The sequence below is a fragment of the Canis lupus genome, chromosome 12 (assembly GCF_003254725.2).
Source record: "Canis lupus dingo isolate Sandy chromosome 12, ASM325472v2, whole genome shotgun sequence".
Classification (NCBI taxonomy): domain Eukaryota; kingdom Metazoa; phylum Chordata; class Mammalia; order Carnivora; family Canidae; genus Canis; species Canis lupus.
This window is the reverse complement of record NC_064254.1, coordinates 5,419,074-5,442,316: the sequence shown is the minus strand read 5'-3', so window position 1 is coordinate 5,442,316 and position 23,243 is coordinate 5,419,074. Positions and strand designations below refer to the sequence as shown.

At 47.0% G+C, this 23,243-nt stretch overlaps 1 protein-coding gene across 5 annotated transcripts in view; it reads right to left on the bottom strand.

Moving 5' to 3' along the window:
• Window positions 1–2,656: 2,656 nt before the first annotated feature.
• Window positions 2,657–23,243, bottom strand: part of BRPF3 (bromodomain and PHD finger containing 3) — a 34,803-nt gene continuing 14,216 nt past the window's right edge. For 2 of the 5 annotated variants that reach the window (XM_025418572.3, XM_025418573.3), the window contains exons 7-13: window positions 22,801–23,106; window positions 20,726–21,232; window positions 17,797–17,890; window positions 14,127–14,224; window positions 10,550–10,647; window positions 6,338–6,492; window positions 2,657–5,044 (exon numbers count right to left, since the gene is read on the bottom strand). In XM_025418572.3, the coding sequence (XP_025274357.3) occupies window positions 4,861–5,044; window positions 6,338–6,492; window positions 10,550–10,647; window positions 14,127–14,224; window positions 17,797–17,890; window positions 20,726–21,232; window positions 22,801–23,106 (1,442 nt within the window). In that variant the 3' untranslated portion in view covers window positions 2,657–4,860. Of the gene's footprint in view, window positions 5,045–6,337; window positions 6,493–10,549; window positions 10,648–14,126; window positions 14,225–14,745; window positions 14,825–17,796; window positions 17,891–20,725; window positions 21,233–22,800; window positions 23,107–23,243 lie in introns of those variants that run through there. The other 3 variants (XM_025418575.3, XR_007401116.1, XM_035698064.2) reach the window with 3 other exon arrangements.

Genomic DNA, 23,243 nt, shown 5'->3' with positions numbered 1-23,243 from the left:
AGTGCCGTCTGCTGTCCTTGAAGGGAAAGGGCAAGCAGGAGGGCACCCCCAAGTGCCAAGGTTGAGTCAGAGACCCCTCTAACTCTGGCCTAGCAGACACACACCTCTGGCCCCACTTCCCCCCACACAGTGAGGCAGAAACCTCTGCCCCACCTTTTGGAGGAACCATATCTCTCCTGCAACGTCGTCCTCCTTCCCTCACTGGCAGGGTCAGATAGAATGTTCGCACTCGTCGTCGTGCAGATGCCGCAGGAGGGCTTGCAGACCCAGGGGCAGCCCACCCTCTGTCTCCCCTCGGCACCCCTCCCAGGGCCTGGGAGTCTCACCACTCATCCCTCTTCTCTCAGAGCCAAAGCTCACAGCCTTGCCTGGTCAGGGAGTCCATCTGGAAGGCAAATTCACACTCAAGTGTTAATGACAATTAATACATTAACGGAAGAGGCCACGTTGACAGGGTTTGGCAAATGGCTTTAGTTATATTTTAAAACTTATTAGGAAAATTATATTTTGTATTTCTAGTCAGTACCTACCCTCGCATGCTCCAGTATCATAGTATTTTAGACATCGGTCCATGAATTTCGATCACAGTGTTGACAGAATTGATTAAGGATACATCTCACCTGGAGAGCTCTGACTACAGAGGCCCATGGAGAGTGGCAAGTGCTGGGTTCTGGGTCCTCTCTGGTTCAGCACTACCCTTTCCTGCTCCGTGAAGCTGAGCACATGTGACCTGCCTCTTTCTGTGAAATGACCCTTAGGTGACCCTTAGGACTTGACTTCCTCCTCATGAGGCCCTCTTTCCCGGTCGGCCACTGTCCTAACTGCCTGGGTGGGCTCCAGTGCCCCCGCATTTCTTTCATGTGATCCTACCTTCCTCTTGAACTCCAGGCCCAGTCCAATCTGCTTGCTGAGGGTGTTTCTCAGATGTCCCGTGGGCAATGCAAACTCCTCAGAACTAGGTTCTCCTCCCCCCTCCCGCCCCTTCAAACCCACTATTGATGCCTCCAGCCATGTAGCGGCCCTGTCTCCGAACTTCCTGCTTTTTGACTCGGACAGCTAATCAGTTGCTGCGTTCCAGTCCTGTCCCTTCCCTTGTTCTAATCCTCCAATGCTGCACTAATGCCTCGCCCTGGCTTCAGGGTCCTCTCTTATTTAAGTCAGCCTCACAGAGGCTCAGAGAAGTCGAGTACCACACTTGAAGTCACGCAGTCAGTGAGTGACAGGGCTCTGAACCACAACACACCCTCTTGCCATCTTCAGTGGCCACCAGGCAGATGGGGCGGCAGTTAGTTACTGGAGTGGAGCACCCGCCAAACCTCCCTGAACCCTCTCTTTACCACATCTTTTCTTCTCATCCTCACCTGCTAATAATACCCCACCCCTCTGATCATTTTTCCTTTAGGTACAAAATGGTTTTATAGGGTCATGTCTCATTTTGCTGTAAATATTGGCCTTGTAATTCAAAATATACATGTATCAACAGGGATCTTTAAGCCCATTTTTTCAGGCTTGAATTAATTCCTTCATTCTTCTGAAAGCTTTTGCTATCCAAACGTGGTCTCTGCCAAACTCCTCCCCACCGTGGGAGCCTCACGCCGGCCTCACGTGGAGCTATGCGCGACATGTCTCGTGAACCTGGTGGTAAGCAGCTTGTGCACCTGCATCCTGTGGACCAGGGGCGTGTATCTCTGTGCTCCCAATGCGTAATTCCAGAATAATCAGTGCCCCAGAGGTACTGTCAATGTTCTATCAAATTAAGCACTTTTACACTCTAGTGACTTCACTAAGAATTTCGAGGGCCCCGTGGAGGAGGTGATCAGGAGTCCCTGGTCCCCTAGTCACACTGCTGTGACACATAACTCCCAGCCACGTACAGGAGCCAAGCGGGAGCAGAAAGAGAACAGGGGAGGCAATGGGGAAAAAGCTGTCCCCAGCCCAGCAACAGGGCACTTAGTCCCCGGGAACGCTCACTCTGCTCTTGAAAATGTTCCTTTCCAGAAAGGCTGGAGCCACAGGCAATGGGTAGGGGGGCTGGTACAGAAAAGGCCAGTATGACCTTGAGATGTTGTGGAGCCCACTAGGAAACGCTTGGCCAGATCTCTCTCCCAGGATTCTGCTGTCATTACTTGGCTGGCTGTCTTTGGACAAGTCTTTTAATCTTGCTGTTTTGTCATCTGTAAAATGAAGACCAGGTAGGCGCTAGGATCCCTTCCAGCTCTGAAAGGAGAGAGGCCCATGTTACGCCTATGTGTCCCAGCTATCTATCTATAGAATGGGGATGGCAACAATGACAGAGGAGACATGAGCATTCTCGAATAAACAGGTGCCAGAGACATAGGGCTACTTCTCCCACCCCATGAGGAACAGATGCTCCCAAAGGGACAGGGCCACCAGAAAGCTGAGGCATGGGAAGGCGGGTTGGACATTCTACAGAACTGAGAGGGCAGTGCTGTTTGGGAGGGAAACAATGCCAGAGCCCATCTTCACACACCTCCTGGGGATTCCAAGAGACAGACAGAGCCCTTTCCTGCTGGGAGCCTGCAACAGCTAGACAACCCCATTCTTAATGGCTCCTGCCTTCTGGGGAGGGGGTGGGCTACGGGGATTAGGAAGAGAGGGGCAAGCCCCCACTGAGGACACCAACACAGCACGGCAATTGCTGCCCATTAGAACATTTATTTCTCAGAGAGAAAATAAGTTTCAGACAGTCATATTATAGTAGGTAAAATTAACTTTTGTATTCTTTACAAGCATAGATTTTTCTCTGTTTATTACCTCTCTTATACCATCTGTTATAAACAATTCTAGAAAGCAAATAAAGTCACTTTCTACAATAAATAGAGCATCGTGTGCTTCACAGCAGACGCGACTGAGACACATAGGCCCCATGCCACAGCAGGATCTGAGCCGCTTCCCGTTCTAAAAGAGCAGTTTTAAAATGAGACTCAGAGAGAGACTTTAAGAGTCAAGGAGATTGGAAAAAAAAAAAAAAAAAGAGACTAAGAAAGAGAAAGTGTTGGGCGGGGAGAGACACGGGGGGGGGGGGGGGAGAGAGAGAGAGAGAGAGAGAGAAAGCCCCGAGATCTTACAACACAGGTTGAGACAAAGGTCACAGAGTCCACAGCTGACCGACTACCTGGGGAGAAGGGGGGACGCATTGACTCCTTTAAATAAACCACACTGTGTGCATTTAAAATACTCAGCCACACAATGGAGGACTCCAGGAATGGAAACTATAGGCCTGAATAATTTAGAACAGTATTTTACAATTATATATACACCATGTCCTTCCCTAGCCATATGCTGTATTGTATTTTTATTATTGTACAAAATCCAAAACCCCATCCTTTAGGTAACAAGAGAGTTTTGTTGGTTCCCTTTTAAACTCTGGCTCATGTCCCAAACATATTAAGAAGTTGTGGTGGTTGGTTGGTTGGTTGTATTTTTAAAAAGTCGAGTGTGTAAAAATGGCAGTGATCTCCCCAGTGACTGTTTTGTCCAAAACTCCCCTATGAAAAATTTAAAACAATTAAAAAGAACATCAGGTTAAAAATCAACATGGCGATCAGTGGCCTGCGACCTGGCCCTGCGACTTTGGTGCTTAAGAGGTGAGAAGAATCATCCAGAGAACAGACACTGAAGCCTCTGAAAGTTGTGTTTGTCAGTCAGCATTCCCCGTTTCACAGTTTGGTTTTTTTTCCCTTCCGTTTTTGAGAAGGTGAAGGTGAGGAGGGAGATTGAAAGGAGGAGAGGGAAGGGGAGAGAGGGTGTGAAATAAAAGCGTGGTGTCCCCTGGAGTTCGGGAGTGGGAGCAGCAGAGGCTGGGCAGGGCAGAGCACAGGCAGGGAGATGCTGGGCTGTGGGCACCACCATCCGTGGTGGCGGAGAGTGAAGCCCCCAGAGACAGGACAGGAGGGCAAGGATCAGACCGGCTGAAGAGCACAGCTGCACCCCACAGCCCTCCGCACCCAAGTGGACAGATGAACACTCACCCAACCAGCCTGGTCTGACAGGAGCCTGCCAAGCCTCAGCCCGTCTCTCGGCACACAGGGAGAGGGCAAAAGGGGCCTGCCTCAATTCAAGGGGGCAAGCTTCCACAGCCTGGCCTTAGCTGTGTGTCTGCAGCAAATGAGGGGGGGGGGGAGGGCATGCTGGTGGAGGGGTCACCCGAGTGGTAGGCTGTCCTCTGTCCTGGGCCCTGAGGAGCCAGGCAGAGGCACCCACCTAGCATAGCAGCTGGCCTCAAAGGGAATGAGACATAAAAAGAAAAAAGACCAGTTTGGTGATAGTTTCTGTCCATTTGGCACAAAAGAAAGGAAAGGAACATGGGGAAAAAGAAACAGCACTGGTGCAAAGATGGGATGGGGAAGAGGTATGAGAATGGGTGATGGAGGGGAGAGAGGGTGAGCTCTGTGAGCTTCCCCGCGGGACCCTCGTGTATCCACAGCACCTCTGGGGTCAATTTCAGAGCGTCACTTGCCCTGAGGTGTAGTTAGCTGGAGTGGGGAGGAGGGGGCCAGGCACACCTTTGAGAAAGAGCCTAGGACTTCTTGCCTTCTGGGTTCAGGTGCATCTCCTTGGCCAGGCCTAAGCCTCACAGCTATTTCTACTTCTAACTGATTCTTTAGTGGACTAGCCCCTGAGCAAGCTCAGGTGGGAGTTTTTGGCACACAGCAGGCCCACCAGGGGAACCACACAGTTGTTCAAAACTGGGGCCTTGCCCTTGGGGAGGACACAGACCAGTCCCTGGCCTGCTGTGGAAAGGGGAAACTGCCGGCCATATGACTGGCTGGGGCAGGAAGAGGCCTCTGTGCCTCAGGGGACAGAGGCAGGGCAGGCAGACACAGGCAGGCCCTGCCCTTACAGGTAGCTGGAGGTGACAAAGGAGTGGGGCCCCCGGACCCGGCTCAAGTGGATCATTGCACGGTCGTAAGCCACCTGCACCGACTTTCGGATGCTGGTCTTGCGGCCTTCTAGCATCTTGAGCTTGTCCACGGTGTCTTCCACACCCAGGGGCAGCACTTTATCCCTTGGAAGCCACTGCCTAAAATACAAGCACAGTGAGAGGCCTGGGCTGCAGTGGGTCACACAAGGGGGCTCCTCTGGGCCCATATGCCCAAGACTAGCAAAGCCAGTGGAGGGGATAGAGCAGAAGGAGATGGACTGGGCCAACCCAGGCAGGAGGCCACCAAAAGACCTGTTTGCAGCCAGGCCCTTCCCTGAACCCATGGCACTCAACTCTGAGGGCTGTCATGACCCAGAGCCGAGAGGTCCATGTTACGGTTAGCTCCACCCCACCTTGGGGCATCAGGGAGCTCTGGCTAGGAACTGGGGCCAATACCAGGAATCAATGATTCCTTGGTGGTGCCCACACCTCATTTTTTTTTTTTTTTTTTTTTTAAAGATCCCCAGGTGAGTCTAACATCTGGCTAAAAGCCAGCCTTCGGAGCCAGATCTTGGTTCGTATCCCAGTTCTGGCAATGGGGTCTTGGCTTTCCAAGCCTCAGCTTTCTCATCTGAAAAATGGATTGGGAGGGGACTGGTGAAGATTTAAGGATTAAATGAGATTATGTATGTAAATAAATTTGCACAGGGGCATGGAGTGAACAATAAATGGTAGCTACTGTTATCTGGGTTAGCTAGTCCTACATTTTCTCATTCTATAGAAGCAGAGGTGAAAGAAGTCTTCTGGTGCCAAGAGAAACCTTGAAGGGCAAGCAAGCCCTTTGCCATGGAGCCCACACTGCCCAGAACCAACCCACTCAATATCCGCCCACTCCAGGACTAAGACACACATGCCCACGGCCACGGGGAGCTCTCAGCTGGCTCTCTTCCTCTCCAGGAATCACCCTCCAACAAGGGAGCTACATGACCCAAGGTGACCTCCATCTCCAGGGGCAGCCAGCATTCAATGATTAGTTGACACGAAGGTACAAAGGTGCAGGCCCAATTCCTGGTATCATTAACAAAACCCCAGCTCCAGGGCTCCCCTGAGGATCAGTGGAGGCCTTCATAGCAAGCGTGCCACAGTTCAACATGTTCCCCTGTCTAGCACTGCAACCCTCATCCCCACAGGTCTCCTCTGTAACTCTCATTATAGAAATTTCCATCTCACGGTTTCTCAGGGAATCTGATCTGAGACTCTCCTCAGTTACTATTAACGTGTGAGGGGCAGGCCAACTGCTGGTAATGCCTCACCCTACCTGAGTGGAGGCAGGGTAACGGAGTCTACAGCCCCTCTGTGGACTTCCCCAGCATGGCAGTATTTGCAAAGCCTCCCAGTCGGGCCCCTCAGTCCACACCCTGGTGCAACCTCCTGCAAGTAGCAGTCACTTACCAGGTGCGCTTGTTGTCAAAGAAGAGGACAAGGAAGAGCTTCTCTCCAGCCTCGGCCTGTTTCTGCTCTCCCAGCTTCAGCACATCCAGCGGGGGGACAGGGATGGGGACACCATTGTGCAGGAGGCCCTCCCGGGGCATCTTGGGATCGATGATCTGGAGACAGGAAAGGAGAAGGCACTCAGCTGCGGGTGGATGGGGTGAGCAGAGCATGCTGCGCCAGGACTCCCTGCTGAACCACCCCTTACCAAGCTATGCAAGCACCTTGGCCAGGCCCACAGCCAGGTGATAAAGGGAGATGACCTCTTCTGTGAACCTCCAGGACCCCCAAATGCAAGTCCTGACTCTCTTTCCCAGTTCATTTGCCTAATCCTCCAGCCCTGCCCAACCAGTTCTGATGAGGGAGCTTACTCCATGAACCCTTGGGGGCCCAGAGCTGAAACAGAAGCAATGTGAATCCAGTATGGGAGTGTCAGAAATGAGGGGGTATCTGTGATGTCCAGGCCAAACTGGCAAATTCCTTCTTCCCAACATCCTTTAGGGGGAGTGGAAGCCATTTTTTCCCTTATCAATTGCCATTTAAAATCGTTATAATTCACTTCAAAAACTCTGGTGCCTCCTTAGACACCATGGCCATGAAGGAGGTTCTGGATCAGCAGAAGAACCCATCCCTTTGGTTCTACCTAACAGAGCCCTGAGTACCTGCTACCTTCCTATTTGACTATAACTGTCCTCCTGTGTGCATGAGATACATTTGTGTCACTTCCATGTAAGATCAGAATGAAGCGGTAAGACTGAACTTGAGGAGTTGCTGGAGAAGGGAGAATGATGTGGCCAGAAAGAAGGGCCACTGGAAGAATTTGTGCTCGAGGCGGCAAGCTCCACAGAACAGGAGCTCAGCAAAACGCCCAGTGGCATCAACACAACAGTTATCTCTAGCTCTATGAAACACTGACAAAGTGACCAAAGCCCCTAGTTATTCACATATCATCATTTTATTTCATCTTTTTTTTTTAATTTTTAATTTTTAAAATTTCATCTTCTTGCTGATGCCGAGAAGTCTGCTGACAGCTACCTGATGAGGGAGGAAAGCACCAAGCCCAGACAGAGGAGGACAGAGTGGGCTGTGGCCACGGTGACCTGAGCCTCTGCTGCCTGCTGCCCTGCACAGCCCCTGTTTCAAAGCAGTGAATACTCTCTATGTGCTGAGGCTGGAGAGGCCTGGAAACTTACTGAGGAAGTGGCTTTCTCCAGAGATGCAACAATCTTAATTTCTATACCCGGTCCCAGGGGGCCTGTTCTCATAATAAACTGCCCTAGCTATTTACCTTTGGGTGTCTGCCAGCTTCCCTACTTCCCTCGCAAGATAAGCAGCTGAAAGCAGGTGTTCTGGTTAAGAGTTTACTCTAAGGAAGAACCATGCCAACCCAGCCCCCAGCTGTGTAATTTGGTCAAAACTCTATCTCCCAGCCTGTCTGTCCCCACCGGGATTAAAGCTAACTAAAATTCCTAACGAGAACCACCACACAAGCCCTCCTGAACTTCCTCAATTGAACGAGACAGTGGGCCTCTCTGGTATGTTTCCTCTTGACTAAGCCATGCTGGCTCCCGCCTTGGAACAAGGGGATAGATGGTGAAATATGTCCCCCCAAGGCAGGAGCAAAGTGGGTAAGCTGCCCCTTAAGGAGAGTTTGCCTCTCCTTTTAAAGAAAATACAGGCAAATATGTCCCAAAATAATAAACAATGGACCATTCACTCAAATGTTATTCAGATGTAAAACAGCATGGCTTATGATACACTTTAACGCATTATGTGATAAATGTGTGTATACACAATTATTATGGCTGCACTACATAAACAAATACAAGTGACGCAAAATGCTCACAGCTGACATGCTAGAATGGTAGGGTCCCTGCTGCTTTTCTCTATTTTTCCAAAATTTCGATAATATAGATACATTATTTTAGAGAAAAAAAAAACAAAAACCCTTTTTTAAAAAATGAGAGTCAAAAAAAAATTTAAACTGTATATTTATTATGGATACAAGTACATATTTAAGTATGCATAGGAGAACAATTGGGCGAGTGTAAACCAAAATGAAAACACAGGTTATGTTCAGGCAGTGGGTTTTCTCAGGTGGTGGCTGAATTTATTTAATCATGAAAGAAAATGTATGATTAAAAAGATAATTAAAATGGAAAAAAAAGCTGGTTTTAGACCAGTTTTGTTTTGCACTGTGAGACTTAAAAAAACAGTACCAAACCTGTACAGCTTTAAACACTTCCTTGACAATTACTGGCTGTCTCACTGACAAAAGGGCATAGAGCCTTGTGAAGGCAGACCCCAGGCCCAACCTCCTTAGCAGCACAGCGTGGATTCCCCCACATGCCACTGCTAAAGGGGGAGTGAGGTAGGTGACATGGCTTCCAGTATGGCCCCAGCAAGCTGTATGACCTCTTAGAGCTGTAGCTTCCTCACTAATCCCAAAGGGTCAGAGTTCCTGCCCTCTTGTCCTTAAGAGGCTGTTATTAGAACTGAAAAAGCCAGGCAGCCCTGGTGGCTCAGTGGTTTAGCGCTGCCTTTGGCCCAGGGTGTGATCCTGGAGACCCAGGATCAAGTCGGGTGTCAGGCTCCCTGCATGGAGCCTGCTTCTCCCTCTGCCTGTCTGTGCCTCTCTCTCTCTCTGTGTCTCTCTCATGAATGAATAAATAAATAAACTCTTAAAAAAAAAAAAAAAGAGCTGAGAGAAGCCCAGAATGTTGTATGCATGCAAGTGGTTGGCAGGATAGTGGACAACCCTGGCTATAGATCATCTGTAAAGCTTTAAAAAATATATTCTTATTTTTTAGGGGTGGCTCAGCTGGTTAAGCATCCAACTCTTGATTTCAGTTCAGGTCATGATCTTGGGGTGGTGGGACTGAGCCCTGTGTCAGGCTCTTGTGCTGAGTGTGAAGCATGTCTAAGATTCTCTATCTCCTTTTCCCTCTGCCCCTTCCCCTCTTGAGCTCTCGTGCACACACACACTCTCACACAAAAAAATTAAATTAAAATTTTAAAAAATATTCATAGCTCAGTCTGGCCTTAGTCTAATTGGGTTGTTCTGAGATAGGACCTCAGTATCTATATTGTTTAAAAAATTCCCCCAAGATTCTGGCATGCCCAAAGGTTTAGAATCACTGTCTTCTAGTGCCCGGTGGACATTACCTCCCCGATGCAGAGAGAGTTCTAAGAAATAGCAATCAAGGTGGTAAAAATGGAATTTTCAGCTACTGCTACATTGGAAAAAATAGAAATTTTAGCTCCTACTGGTGGGAGTAGGAACTGGAAGTAATTTTCTAAAAGGGTAGCTTGGCAATTTGTATCAGAATTTTGCAGACACCTTGTCCCAAGAAGGCACCCTAAGAATTCACTATACAGGAATAATCATGATGTGCACAGAGTAAAACTACAGTGATGTTTATTGCCAGCTGTTTATCATAGTGAAAAATTCAAAACAATCTAAATGACCCAACTAAGGAACAGTTAAAAAAGACACATGCATACAACTGAGGATAATGCAGTCGTTAAAGTGATGTTGATAAAGAACGTTTAATGACACAAGACATGCGTGTTCATGGAACGCTGTTATATGAAAGGGAGGTTAGAGTATGGTCTCATATTTACTCACTGAAAAAAAAAAAAGTTAAACAGATATATACCAAGAGGTAATCTCCGAATAGACGAGACTATGGGTGATTTTGAACTTAGTGGCTCAGAACACAGGCTTTGAAAATCACATTGTGATTCTTGGGCTCAAATTCCAACCCTGCCATTTAATAGCTAGATGACCACATGCAACAGATAGCTCCTCAATTTTCTTCCCCACAAAATGAGAAAAACCATATCTCAGTATTTCAAGAATTTAGCATGACAAATGTTTAAATAAATTCTTTACAATGAACATGTATTACTTTTATGCACAAACAAATGCTATTAAATTCCTACAAGCCCTAGTCTCTAGCTTCATACTTTTACTCTATTTTGAGTGCTCCAAGCTGGGGACCTTGATGGTTTGACCCACCCAGGCTGGGGTAAAACCTCCCTCTCTTCTGCAGCTAAAGGCACTCTCCCACCACACTCTGCTGGCTTGATCCAATCAGATAAGCCCCCAAGGCAAGACGGGGTGAGAACAGCCCAGAGAAGGAAGGGGGGTGGTGTCTGGGGCAGACTCACCAAGGCAGGGTAGGAGGGATAGCCTCGGCACTTGGCCCACACCAGCTCCAGGGGCTCCAGGTCTCCGCGGTCTTCAAAGGGCATCAGGAGGCTTCTGCCTGGGGGTCAGGAGGGGAGGAGACAGCACCCAAAGGGGACTTGGAATGGTGCCCAGGAGGCCTGCCTGTGGCCTCCATTTGACTGGAGCAACCCAGGAATAAGTCAGCAACATCCCCTCCGCCCTTGCTCTTCCCTGCCCTTTCCTTAGTTCTTAGACTAGATCAGGGGTCAGCAAACTTGTTCTGTAAAGGGCCAAACGGTAAGCATTTTAGGTTTTACAGTCCACATGGTCTCTGTTGCAAACTACTCAACTCTATTGTTGTAGCATGAAAACAGCCACAGATATTCTGCAAAGGAATGAGTATGGCTAGCTATGTCCCCATAAAATTTTATTTTTAGTCACTGAAATTTGAATTTCATGTAATTTTCATGTGTCACAAAATATCTTTCTTCTTTTGTTTTTTTTTTTCAATCATTTGAAAATGTAAAACCATTCTTAGTCTGTAGGCCCTACAAAAACGGGCAATATGTTAGTTTGCTGACCTCTGGACTAGAACCCTAAGATGGTATTCCTTGGAAAAATGTGACTGCTCCATCACCAGGACCCTAGGAAGAAAAATAACCACCCAGCTTGGCAAAGCCACAAACTGCTCTCTGGGGCTCCCTAAATGATAGGCCTCATGATAGAGGCTTCACGGAAAAAGATCCCTGCGACAGACATTCCAGTAAAACCACTTGCTAAATGAGTTCTTTTCTGACAGGGCCACGCCTCACCATCCAGGTCACCTGGATACACAGCACTCAGCAGAGCCAAGCAGGTCTGCAGGTCCTTCATGTGCATGCTTTTCTCAGAACCTTACACTGGGTGTCCCACCTGGAGCAGCACCACATCTCTCCAGCTTACTCTTTTCTGCACCTGAGGCACTAGCACACATGGATGGACACACTTCACAAATACTCCTGAACAGAAAGAGGAACCTCCTCTCTTCTCCTCCCCACATCTATAAACTGGGAACTCAAGGGGACCACACTTGACCAAGGAAAAAAGCCCAAATCCCAAAGAGTGGAAATTATGTTCCCAAGGAAATACTACCACCCTCATAATTTTTTAAAAATATACTACTAATAATGAGGTATTTTTTAAAAAGATTTTATTTATTTATTAGAGAGAGAGCACACACGTGTGCACATGAGCAGGGGGGAAGGGGCAGAGAGAGAGGGAGAAGCAGACTTCCCACTGAGCAGGGAGCCTGATGCAGGGCTCCATCCCAGGATCCCAGGATCATGACCTGGGCCTAAGCAGATGCTAGATCTGAGCTGAAGGCTGATGCTAAACCAACTGAACCATTGTTTTTTTATGCGAGTCAATACCAATAACAACAAAAAGATAAAATCCAATACACAGGCTGTGGGGAAACTGGTGCAATCATATACTATTGAAGAAAGTGTAGACCAGTCTAATCCTTAAGAATGTAATTTGGCAGGGGTGTGTGGGTGGTTCAGTCAGTTAAGCACCTGACTCTTGATTTCTGCTCTGGTCATGATTTCAGGATCATGAGATTGAGCCCTGCATAGGCTCCATGTTGAGCAGGGAGTTCACTTGAGATGCTCTCTCTCCCTCTCCCCCTGCCTGCAGGTTCTCACTTCCTCTCACTTTCTCTCAAAATAAACAAATAAATCTTAAAAATATATATAATTTGGTGGTATGTCTCAAGAGCCATTAAAAAAATATATGAATCATCTGCTTCAGTACATTCCTTCCATGGGAATTTATTCTAAGAAAAATAACTTTAAAAATGAATAAAAGGATTTTGAACAAAAATACACATTTACTACATTATGCATAGTGTGAAAAGTCAGAAATAACCAAATGTCTAACAAAAGGGTTAAGTAAATTATAATACACTAACTGAAGAATAAATTGTTCCATAATATGAGATAAATAAAGATCATGTCAACATGAAAAAGTATGAGATAACACTGAAAAATGCAGAAAATTAAATGTTCTGGATTAACATTTTGTTAAAAATGTGCCTGAAATAAACGGAAGGCCACACAGAGAAATGAAGACAACTGTGTTAATTAAGGTGATGATGGGAGTAGAGGGTCAAAATTTTTAAATTTCCTTTGACATCATTTTACAAGAACGTGGTTTTAAAAATAAGGATAAAATGTCACTACCAGAATCACACTGTATGTGCCAATCCACTGCCAGTTTTGCACTGGATGCTGTTCCAATTTATCTAGATATGAGCCCTGCTTTCTGGGCACTGACAAACAACAGTGAAACACGCAGGCATGCATTCCTCAACACACATATGAGAAAGAAACTGATAAAGGAAAGTAAAGTGGTTGGGAAAAGGAAAGAAGCCCTGACACCTGTGTGTTAGATGGAAACTTCAAAGACAGGGCACCCAGATCACACACTCTCCACAGGAGGGCTGCACAGAGGTGCCCTTGGAGAACAGCCTGCCTTGTACCCACTCCACCTGAGCACCAGTCAGCCCTACCCCTTTGGCGCTGCCTTGTCCTGTTCTTGAATCCCTCGTTCTTGGACCAGCTGGAGTAGAATGTCTCCTGAAGACAAGGCAGAAAGCAATGGATCACATGAAATCACAGGGCAATGTGTGATTCAGTGATCCAGGCTCTCGCTAACCACTCCAGTGAAGGCAGACTGGTAGTGTCTCTAGAAACTACAAAGACACACTTCTTTCAAGTACAGCAACTCTACTTCTCTATAGAAGTGTATGCTTGGGCAGCCCGGGTGGCTCCGTGGTTTAGCGCCGCCTTCAGCCCAGGGCCTGGTCCTGGAGACCTAGGATCGAGTCCCACATCAGGCTCCCTGCGTGGAGTCTGCTTCTCCCTCTGCCTATGTCTCTGCCTCTCTCTCTGTCTCTCATGAATAAATAAATATAATCTAAAAAAAAAAAAAATAAAAAAGGAAGTCTATGCTCTCCAGAGATACAAAATGATCTATGTATAAGGTTGCTCACTGCAACACTGATTATAACTAATATGTGAAAACAGTCTAAATGTCTATCTGCAGAGAGCTGGCACTCCTAGATAATGGGATATCAGGCAGCCAAAAAAAAGCATAGACGATTTCCAAGACATATTAATTGAAAAAAGGCATGATTTAGAGGAACACGTGTATATTAGGCTTCTCTACCCACTCTCCTGAATATATGCACAAGTTTTGGCTTATATATGTATAAACTACATCTAGAGAGACACAAAAGAAACTGCTAACAGTGGTTGTTCTAAGGAGGAGACCCCTGGCTTTTCATTATGTACCATTCTGTACCTTTTTGATTTTTGTTACCATGGGCATATATTACTATTCAAATTTAAGATGAACCTAAAAAAAAAAAAAAAAAAAAAAAAAAAAGAAGCATATGAATGACCTGGGAGAGGGGGGTGCCATCTCTGTGCCCAATGCCTTAGAGCTTAGAGGAGCTATCGGGTCTGGCTGCAGCCCACAGAGCTGGTTCTTTGGAAGGCCTGGGCCCCCTAGATCCACCTGTATACCGCTCCTCACCTGAGCTGCTGTAGTCAGAATCTCCATTTACACCTTCCAGGAAGGGGACGCGAGATAGGGCTGGCTTCCCACGGCTGCGTTTGGGGGGCGTCAGACCACTGCATACAGAGCAAGAAGGCATAGGGAGCGAAATGAGCAATTTCATTGACTAACGCACCCACTGCTATTCTATCTCTGAGAGAAGTGGAGGTGTAAAAACCTTTCAATGAAAATGGCTTCTCACCTTCCCCTAAACAACTCACACCAATCCATGTTATGCTTCTGACCATAAAAGTTCCATGAGGCTTTGAAGGACCATTTCATCCTTGTGGAAGGACTCTAGAAAAAGATGCCTGCTTCCCTACCCAGGGACTTTGGACTTCACCCAGAGAAAGGTCACTCTAGGCACTTGTCAATCCTTCTGGAGTCTAAGCAGCCTAGTCAGGAGGAGGGCCAGTCTTACATCTGTCCAGAATTCTTTTACTCTGCAGTTCATACTGTTTCTTTAGAAACCAATTTATTTTTGAGGTTAAAAAAAAAAAAATAGCCTCTTTCCTAAATTTCCTATAAAGGACATATCTTACTTTTGTAATTAGAAAAGACATTTTTTAATTGAAAAAAAAATCCACTTCTTACTTACACTTTGTGTGTGAAGTTTTTCTTAGACAGAGATGGAATTTTTTAACAAACAAGCAGACCAATTTTTTTCCATGTGGTTACTGCAAAGAGGTATGTATGTATGTTTAATATATACATATTATACATGTTATATAATATATATATATTTTAGGCAGACTAGAAGGTAATAAAGCAAAAATGAGAACAGTAATACCAGAATAATGCCATAACTGGAACCCATCCAAGCATCTGCATTTTTAAATACCTCTCAATGGAATTCTAACATACATCCATAGTTGTGAGAGTCTGGGCAAGAATGATGTGGCTAGGGCTTTTTCCCATCCAAACTTTGAAAACTATCACTGCTATCTAATTTTTTTCAACTAAAAAAAGTGCTTAAAAGATGGGGCAACAATCCACAGAAGAATAGAAACACTTGGGAAACCCCTGCTTGGGAAACCCCTGGTGGGATCAAAAAAGGCTGGTGAGGACTGTTTGGTGAGTAGCATACTCCTGTCCTACCAAATCATAGCTGACTTTATTACAGTCTTATTCAGAAAACCTTATATAACCAGAACCCAATGAATCCTAATCCATCAGTAACTGGCAGGTTGGTAGCTTTTTTCCTGCTAGTAAAAATTAGGACCTGTTTGAGAAAAAAAATTAACATCCAGTTTACATTTCAGATTCAGTTCCCACTCACCCTATAATAATCTGTCACTGGGTTTAGAGACTCAAAGGCCTCTCAAAGTTCCTATCTTGGATCTGGGGAGACATCTTCAAATACAATAAAAGGGGGCACAACAAAGTGGTTAAGAGAGAAACTCTGGAGCCAGACTACATGGGTTCAGAACCTGCCTCTTCACTTCATGAGTTCTGCAACCTTGAGCAAGTGACCTACCCTCTCTGAGGCCGGTGTTCCCCATGTGCTGCTGTGAGGATTTAGTGGATTAATACACAGAAAGCACTCAGTACAGCATATACCCAGTACTCAATAAATGGCACATGGTAGTTATATAACAAATATTATTATATGAAGGGCAGTAAATTTTAATGTGTCACTTTAAATACCATAAACTACTAGTGTTGTACTATCAGATGATGAGCTCTGACAAGGATGAGCTCAATAAAATAAGACGTAACACTTCAACTAGGTCCGTGTATTCCTGTTTCATGGAAAATCACAAGTGACTCAACATGACCTGCATTTCAGCCCTCTTTCTAAGTCATGCAGACCTAAGCAGCCAATCCAATCTATAATTATTTTGTTTACTGGTTTAACATTCATCTCTTCCTTCTAGAAGACAAGCTCCATGAGAACACACACCTTATCAGTACTTAGAACAATGCCTGGCTTGAAATAGGTGCTCAATTATTAATAACTGAATAAGTGACCCATAAAAAGAGGGCACAGCCCCAGTCTGCTCAGAAAATCCTCAGGAAAGATAAGGCCAGGACAGGGGAGGGGGATGGGATTAATGACCACAGGTTTTTTCAAGATTCTTTCTATCTCTGGAATTATATGATTCCAGTTTAATTATTAAGTAAAATCTTTCTCTATATAGGCACTACCATAGTGTGCAGGGTGGGGGGGGGGGGGAGAAAAGAAAGAAAAAGAAAAATCCTCTAGTTGGAGTCCTGAACCTCTTGTTTTAAACCCTGAAATTCCATTGAGATCCACTGAGTTAAAGAGGAAATGCTTTCCAAGGGCATTGTTCCCACACTGAACAGGGCTGCACAGAAATTGGTGGAATTCTGCACGAATGCAAACACATGGCCTGACCAGCAGGCTAATCAGAAGCTGGTCTGGCTTCCTTCCTGTGAATTCATGGCTGTACAAGAGCTCTTCATGGAGCGAAGGGCCCAACATACCTTCCATCTTTAGTCAAGAGCTAGGAGGGGACAGTCTGATAATCCTACTCCTACCCCAACCCAATGAACTGCGTTTCCAGCCACCATTATATCTGAAGGGAGTTAGGAATTCCAACCCAGGACCAGGGTGAAAGCATCTTGTAAGATTCTGAAAGCTCTGCCTCCTCTATGACTAATAACTGTTTCTTCCCTACCCACTGCCTCTATGTCTCTAGAGGCCATGGAGGAAGAAAGCTAGGGTGATCCTGAGGCTTGGTAGAGGAAAATCTCAAAGGAACCATATGCCACAGCAGGGGTCCTCCCACACTGCCCCCGCCCCCCCCAAAGCTTCCCCTGAGCCCAGTAGCCAGGGTAGAGTGAGTACTTAACAAAACACACGCTCAACCTGCCAACCTGCCTTGGAAACACTTTAAACATAGAGTCTTTTGGTGCTGCCCTGGGACCCTTCTTCCTCTACTCAGAACCCAGGATTCATTATCATGTTGGGAATCATGAGTTAGCCTTCAGGACAACTTGTTTCTCCTCTGTGGCACTGAGGATCTCCCATCTCCAAGAGTTCCACACTTCCTGGTGTCTTGCAGAGTACTCATAACACAGAGTAGAGATTGCATAAACTCTTGGACTTGGAAGAAACTCTAATGTTCTGGTCTCAAAAATCCTCTCTTCCAATAAAAGAATGGGAAAAGAAAACTATCCTTTCCCAACTCAAGGAGGGTAAAAGAGTTAGGACCTTTGAATAACAGGCTACTCCAAACTTCCTATCTGTTCAATTCTTATTTGCACACCACACCTCTAAAGAAGGCTTGGTTATGATGCACCAAAAGGCAAAGGGCAAAACCATGTCTGTAACTGGGTTATCAGAGCAGCCCAGCAGGGTGGGTGGGGGATTGGCTCAAATGTTAACTTTGCTGGGCAATTGAAATTTGGCTGTCCCTGCTGTCTGGAGCCAAATTCAGCTCCACAAACCCTGTAAAGCATCAGCGCCACTCCTCCCCTCCTAGTCAGATCAGGCTTGAGAGTCAAGGGTCACACCATTTCCTAGGAGCTACCAGAGTTACAGACCAGAGGTCTCAGGAAATAGCCAGGGTGGGGGAAGAAAGAAACTTAGATAAGCAGGAGGAGGCTCCATCTGTAGCTGAATGGAGAATAAAGGGAGAGGTGGCGGAGCTGCCAACCAAGCTTTGAGAACAACTGCTCTTACCTGCAAGCTTCAAATGCCAGTCCACCACTGAGACCCAAACTACATTCTGAGTCAGACCCGCTTTCGGTGTGTTTTCCAAAGCCGTTGGTCACGCCTGCCAAGGACACACAGAGTAAGCCTCAGTGCTGAAACCTCCTTCCCCCTGACACACGCTGTAGTGTGAGGCAGCTGCCTCAGGAGGGCTGAGTGAGGAGGACTGGAAAGGGTGGCTGCTCCTTCTCATGTGGGAAATGGGTCTTGGGGGACGGAAAGAACCTGACAAAGATTTGGGGGAAATGTTGGCTAGGGCAATGAGTAGACACTGCATTTTCCTTCCCACCCCTCTGCTTTTCACTTTAAGGAAAGAAAACACAGCACACAGCTCACACCAGTCACTGTCATTTGGCTACAAAAGGAAATACCAAGACTTCCCCACTCCAGCTGGCTCCTAAGTCCCTGAGATCTGCTTCTAATTTCAAGCCTGAATTATCAGGGAGCCCGTCTCTTGGGGAGCCCACCCACCTTGCCTCTTCAGATAAACACTCACACACCCTATCCATCACACAGCTGGCAACAGCTAGCTTCATTCTTTTGGGATGGTGTCAAGGGAGGTTGAGGCAGGGTAACGGCTGTGTCAGCCACACCCAGAGATATCTAGCAGAGCTAGGCAGAGCTGAGGATGGGAGGACTTCAATAGATCTAAAGCAGACCTGACCTTCCTGGATGGAGAATCAAAATTCCTGGGTTCTAGACTAGGCTCTGAAATATAGGTCCCTTTTCCTTTTTAACCTTTGCCTCTCCTTTTGTGAAGACAGTACCTTCTTACTTATAGGAGACAGTATTAAGTATGAATCAGAGAAGGTCTGTTTATAGAATGGGCCCCTTTGGAGGCAAATGAAGGCTGTCTGGTCATCCCAGGGACATGATGCTCATTAGCTGCAGAGGCTTCAACTCCCTATTATCCGATTCTTAATCACAATCCAGCATCCCACAAGTCAGGCAGCTGAGCCAAGAGCTCAAGAGCTCTCAGTCACAGATAGCTTGGCCAGAACACTGTGAAGCAAGTTACACCTGTAAGAGCAGGTGCCTGAGCCAAGATATCTGGACTCCAGCCTGGCTCTGCTTCTAACGTTACGGCTTCTGTTTAAATCACAAGCCAGCTGCGCCTCAGCTGCATGCCTGCCAAAGATCAACACCTGTTTTTGTAAGACTCCACTAAAGTCATACGGAAATAGTCCTCGATGCCAGGCCTCTGGGATAGTAGGAGATGAATAGATTCTAGCAGATTCCCCAAACAGAGGACCCTCTCAGGTTGGATGAGCCTGACATCCAGACCTACTTCCCAATAGCAGGATTTTTCAATTTTAGTGCACAGCGCTCTCAGTGCTGTGTGGCTGCTCCTCACAGAGCAGACAGGACAACAGTAACTGCTACCATCAGCTGCTGCGTGCTAAGTGAGTCCCACAAGGGGGTATCACTAGCCCCCTACTGGAAATGAGAAACAAGCTTGAAAGGTTAATTAATCTGTCCCAGCATACATAGCTGGTCAGAAGATGAGATGTGAACCCTGGTCTGCCTAACTCCAGGCCTCAGACTCTCGATTCTATATACTAATCTACTGCCTTAATACGGGGAGGCTTGGGCCAGATGGGAAGGGAAGGTATTGCTGGAAACCATGTGTTAAGCAGGAAGACAAAAAAGCAATGTGCTGGCCACACAACCCAAAGCTACCACATAAAAGGACAAGAAAGCAACACAAAAAACAAGAGCCAAGAGCAGGCCCCTCCCACCAAGTAAGCTGCCCTCCCTTATCCCACTAAGACTAAGCTATATGTCTGCACCTCCAGGCCCAGCTCACCCATCCAGCCTTGGTTCCCGGTGCTCCAGGAAGCCCCCCTCCAAACTGTCCCTTGCAGGCACTCCATCCTTGTTTCCATGCACCCAGGCATGAGCCCTTGGCTCCATCGACTCCTCGCTATTCTGCCCTCATCCCACAGAACCAGCTCAGGCACCGCCTCCTCGTGGCGCCTTCCCAACTCCTCCAACTCCTAGTCTCTGAACGCCTCCAGCAGTGTTGTTACATAATCACGTGCGGCCTGGCACTCTAACATCGCTGCACCTTAGGACACCATGTGGTCTCCTGCCTGGGTTGTGAACTCTCTCAGAGCTGGGGCTCAATCTGACCCACCATGACCAGCTTGCGCTGGACATGTAGTAAGTACTCTTTAGTGATGGAGCTCCCATTACCTGCCTCTGGAACCCCACTTCCAACCATACCCTGGCTAACTGTGCTGCAGCCACACTGGTTTCCTCACTGGTCCCCAGGCATGTAAGTGTGTTTCTACCTCCGTGGCCTGTGCACTTTCTAGCCTATCTTTTTGAAGTGTTCTTCCCCCAGATATCCTAATAGCTCACATCTTAACTCCTCAGATTTTTACTCAAATGTCTCCTCCTCAGGCCTGTCCTGGCCACCCTCTCTAATACCACCCCAGTATCCTCTATTCCCCTTCCCTGCTAGATCTTTCTGTATAGCTTCTAATACAAGATACAATCCACTTATTTGCTTCCAGTCTTTCTCCCCTACAAGGGAGATTTTTGCCTTTTGTTCATTGATTTTTTTCCCCCCAAGTGCCTACAATAATGCCTGATAGAAGTATCTGATGAATGAATGAAGTGAAGGTCGGAATCACTTTATGGCACATAACTTTGCATTCCCCTCAGGGCCAAAGAGGGCCCCAGACAAAATCTGGTCCTTTGGAATTACTTTCTCAAAGCCTTTTCTTCCAGGCCAGTACCCATGTGCCAGGCCCAACTCTAAGCTACAGAGCCCCCAATGCTTCTATTGGTGTCCACAGGGACCATTAGGGAGGCAACCAACTAGGGGAGGTGTTGGCTGGCAAGGCAAAGCAGGAAAGTAGATGAGAAATAGAGAAGTCACAGTTATGGTCACCTGTCTCCTCCTCCTGCCGGGGGGACCTCTCCCCTTCGCTCTCACTACAGCTCCTGCTTCTTGGCCGCTTCCGGGAGTGTTGCTCATCCTCGATGCTGGCCGGAGAGGCAGGAGAGCCCACTGCACCATGGTCCTCACCATTCTCTAGGGCCCTATCTGGGCTCCTCTGTAGCTTAACCCCATTCTTGGCCTTCTTGAAGAGGACTGACGTGCGGCGGCCCACGCCACTGAGTGGGGTACCAGCAGGGACATCAGGGGCCATGAGAGACACTCTGTTGATGCCATTGTCACTGAGCAGGCGTTGCAAGGGCTCACTCCCAATCTGCAGAGGTGATTTTTCCAAGAGCTCATCCTCTTCCACCTTTCTGGGCTTTAGGAATCGGCTTGGAGGTTTGCTATCATTAATGGGTTTCAGAGTAGGAGGGTCTGGAGGAGAGTCTTGCTCAGACAGGGAAGGTGCAGGCCCAGTGGGCTCCAGGGTTGGTGGGGGAGGCAGTTTGGAATCGTCTGTTAGAGAAAAAGAGAACCTGCTTGAACATTTTAGAAAAAGTCTGTACCTACAAGCCAGGTAATGACACTGATAACCACGAACCAGAGGCTTGGGGCTTTTATAAATTTTGACACATATCCCAGGTCTCCTGTCTGAGACAAAGAGAATGCAAGATTAAGTCTTATCTACATTAGTTAACTATAAACTGTATGTATTAGAATCACCTAGGAAGTTTCTTAAAAATTTCAGTGTCAAGGTCCTGTCCCAGACCAATTGAAACTAAATCTCTAATGATGGGGTATTTTTTTAAAAGGCTTTACCAGGTGAGTCTGATGAAACAGTCACAAATCATTGCACCACACCTAAGAAAAGCCACCTGACTTAATCAATACTCAGGCAAGTTCACATTTACAGATTAGAAATATACAACTCTCACTCGACTCAAGTGTTTTTCCTTCTATCAATAATATTTTGTTTATCACCCAGTAAAGCAAGCAAGCAGGACAAGCAAAAAGAGTAAGTTTACAATTGGAAAGATGAGAGTTAAATCACTGGTTCCCAAACATGTCTGTTCACTTGCCAAGTGAAATGTTTAAAAATTAAAATTTCCAAGCCACAGCCCAGACTTACTTTATCTGAATCTTTGGGAGCTGGGGCCTGGGAATTTTGTTTTGAAACCCTATGGGAGAAGCTGTTGCAGCCAGTGGACAGGACTCTGCATCGCCACAGCCCAGGAGTGGGATACAAATGACAGACAAGCTGACTGCCACACAGGGAGTCAGAAACAATGACTGCCAAATGGGACCTCCCAACCATATCCTTATTCTCAATGTAAAATAAAATGGGCCATTTCTTGCAATTTGGCCCCTTACTCTCTGGAGGTAACTCTGAACCCTTTTAGGCTGTGTGGGTGGCAGACCATCCATAAGCTATAGGCTCAGCTCCAAGGACCTGTATGAGTAATGCAGTTCTGTCCTCAATGAAGGGGAAGGATGGAAAACAGCTCAGTTTTAAGGTTAGGTCTCTGAGAATCCTCTCTGGATGTCTTTTGCAATCTGGCCTTTCTGCTTGGGATGGGCCTGTAGACTGGGTCAGCTGGAGTCAAAGCCATGAGGTAGATCTTCCTTTTCTATCCTCCCACCCCACAACCTAATCTGCCCTAAGGGCCTACTTACGTGATGGTCTAAGGTGAGCTAATATTTAACTAGTGTGTGCAATACAACCATATCAGGTACAAAATACTGTGATGCTTCTTTATTGGTTAGTAAAGACCTGCTGGGCCCCAGGCTCTAAAATTCTCCAAACCTGTCCACAATTTAGCAACTAAGTATCCACAACAATGGTCCCCAGAAGCACACTCCAATACAACAGCCAATATCTACTCTGCTGAATTTTGGTCTCTTCTGATTATAAGTATCTTGAATATCATCCCTGGATATATATGGAAATGTGACCCCTCCAAGGGTTTTCACTTACCCACAAAGGTAAGACCGAAACTCAGGGAAAGATGCTTCTACTATGAGATTTTGGCTTAACCCTTACTCCCCTACCTTGGCCTCTAACCCTGACTGCTCCTGTCTCTCACCTCTGTCCCCATCGTCTTCTGGCTCCTCCTGTGGGGCTTGCTCCAACACAGTCACATCCCCCTGGGCCTCGGCTGGCAGCTCCCCATTGGACACAGTCTTGTTCAGTGATGGTGGCTGTGGTGGTGGTGGTGGCTGTGCCAGCTTCTGCCGAAGTGCATTGATCTCTCTGCGCAGTAGGCGGACGCGGCGGGTCCGGGCCCCACTGGACCGCATGGCACTCACCAGGTCCAATTTCTCCAGCAGCTCCTTCAGCTGCACCTCCGGGGACAAATGGGCCCGGTTCTCTGGGATGAGGATGTTGTCCACTGCCAGGGAGAAGGGAGGACAGAAGGGGCTGAAGGACCTGCCCAGCCCAGGGCAAGGGGAAGGGACTGGATTCTTCGGATGCAAAATATTCTCCTGGAACACCTGGGCCAGTGGCTTCCAGCAGCGTCACTATGGG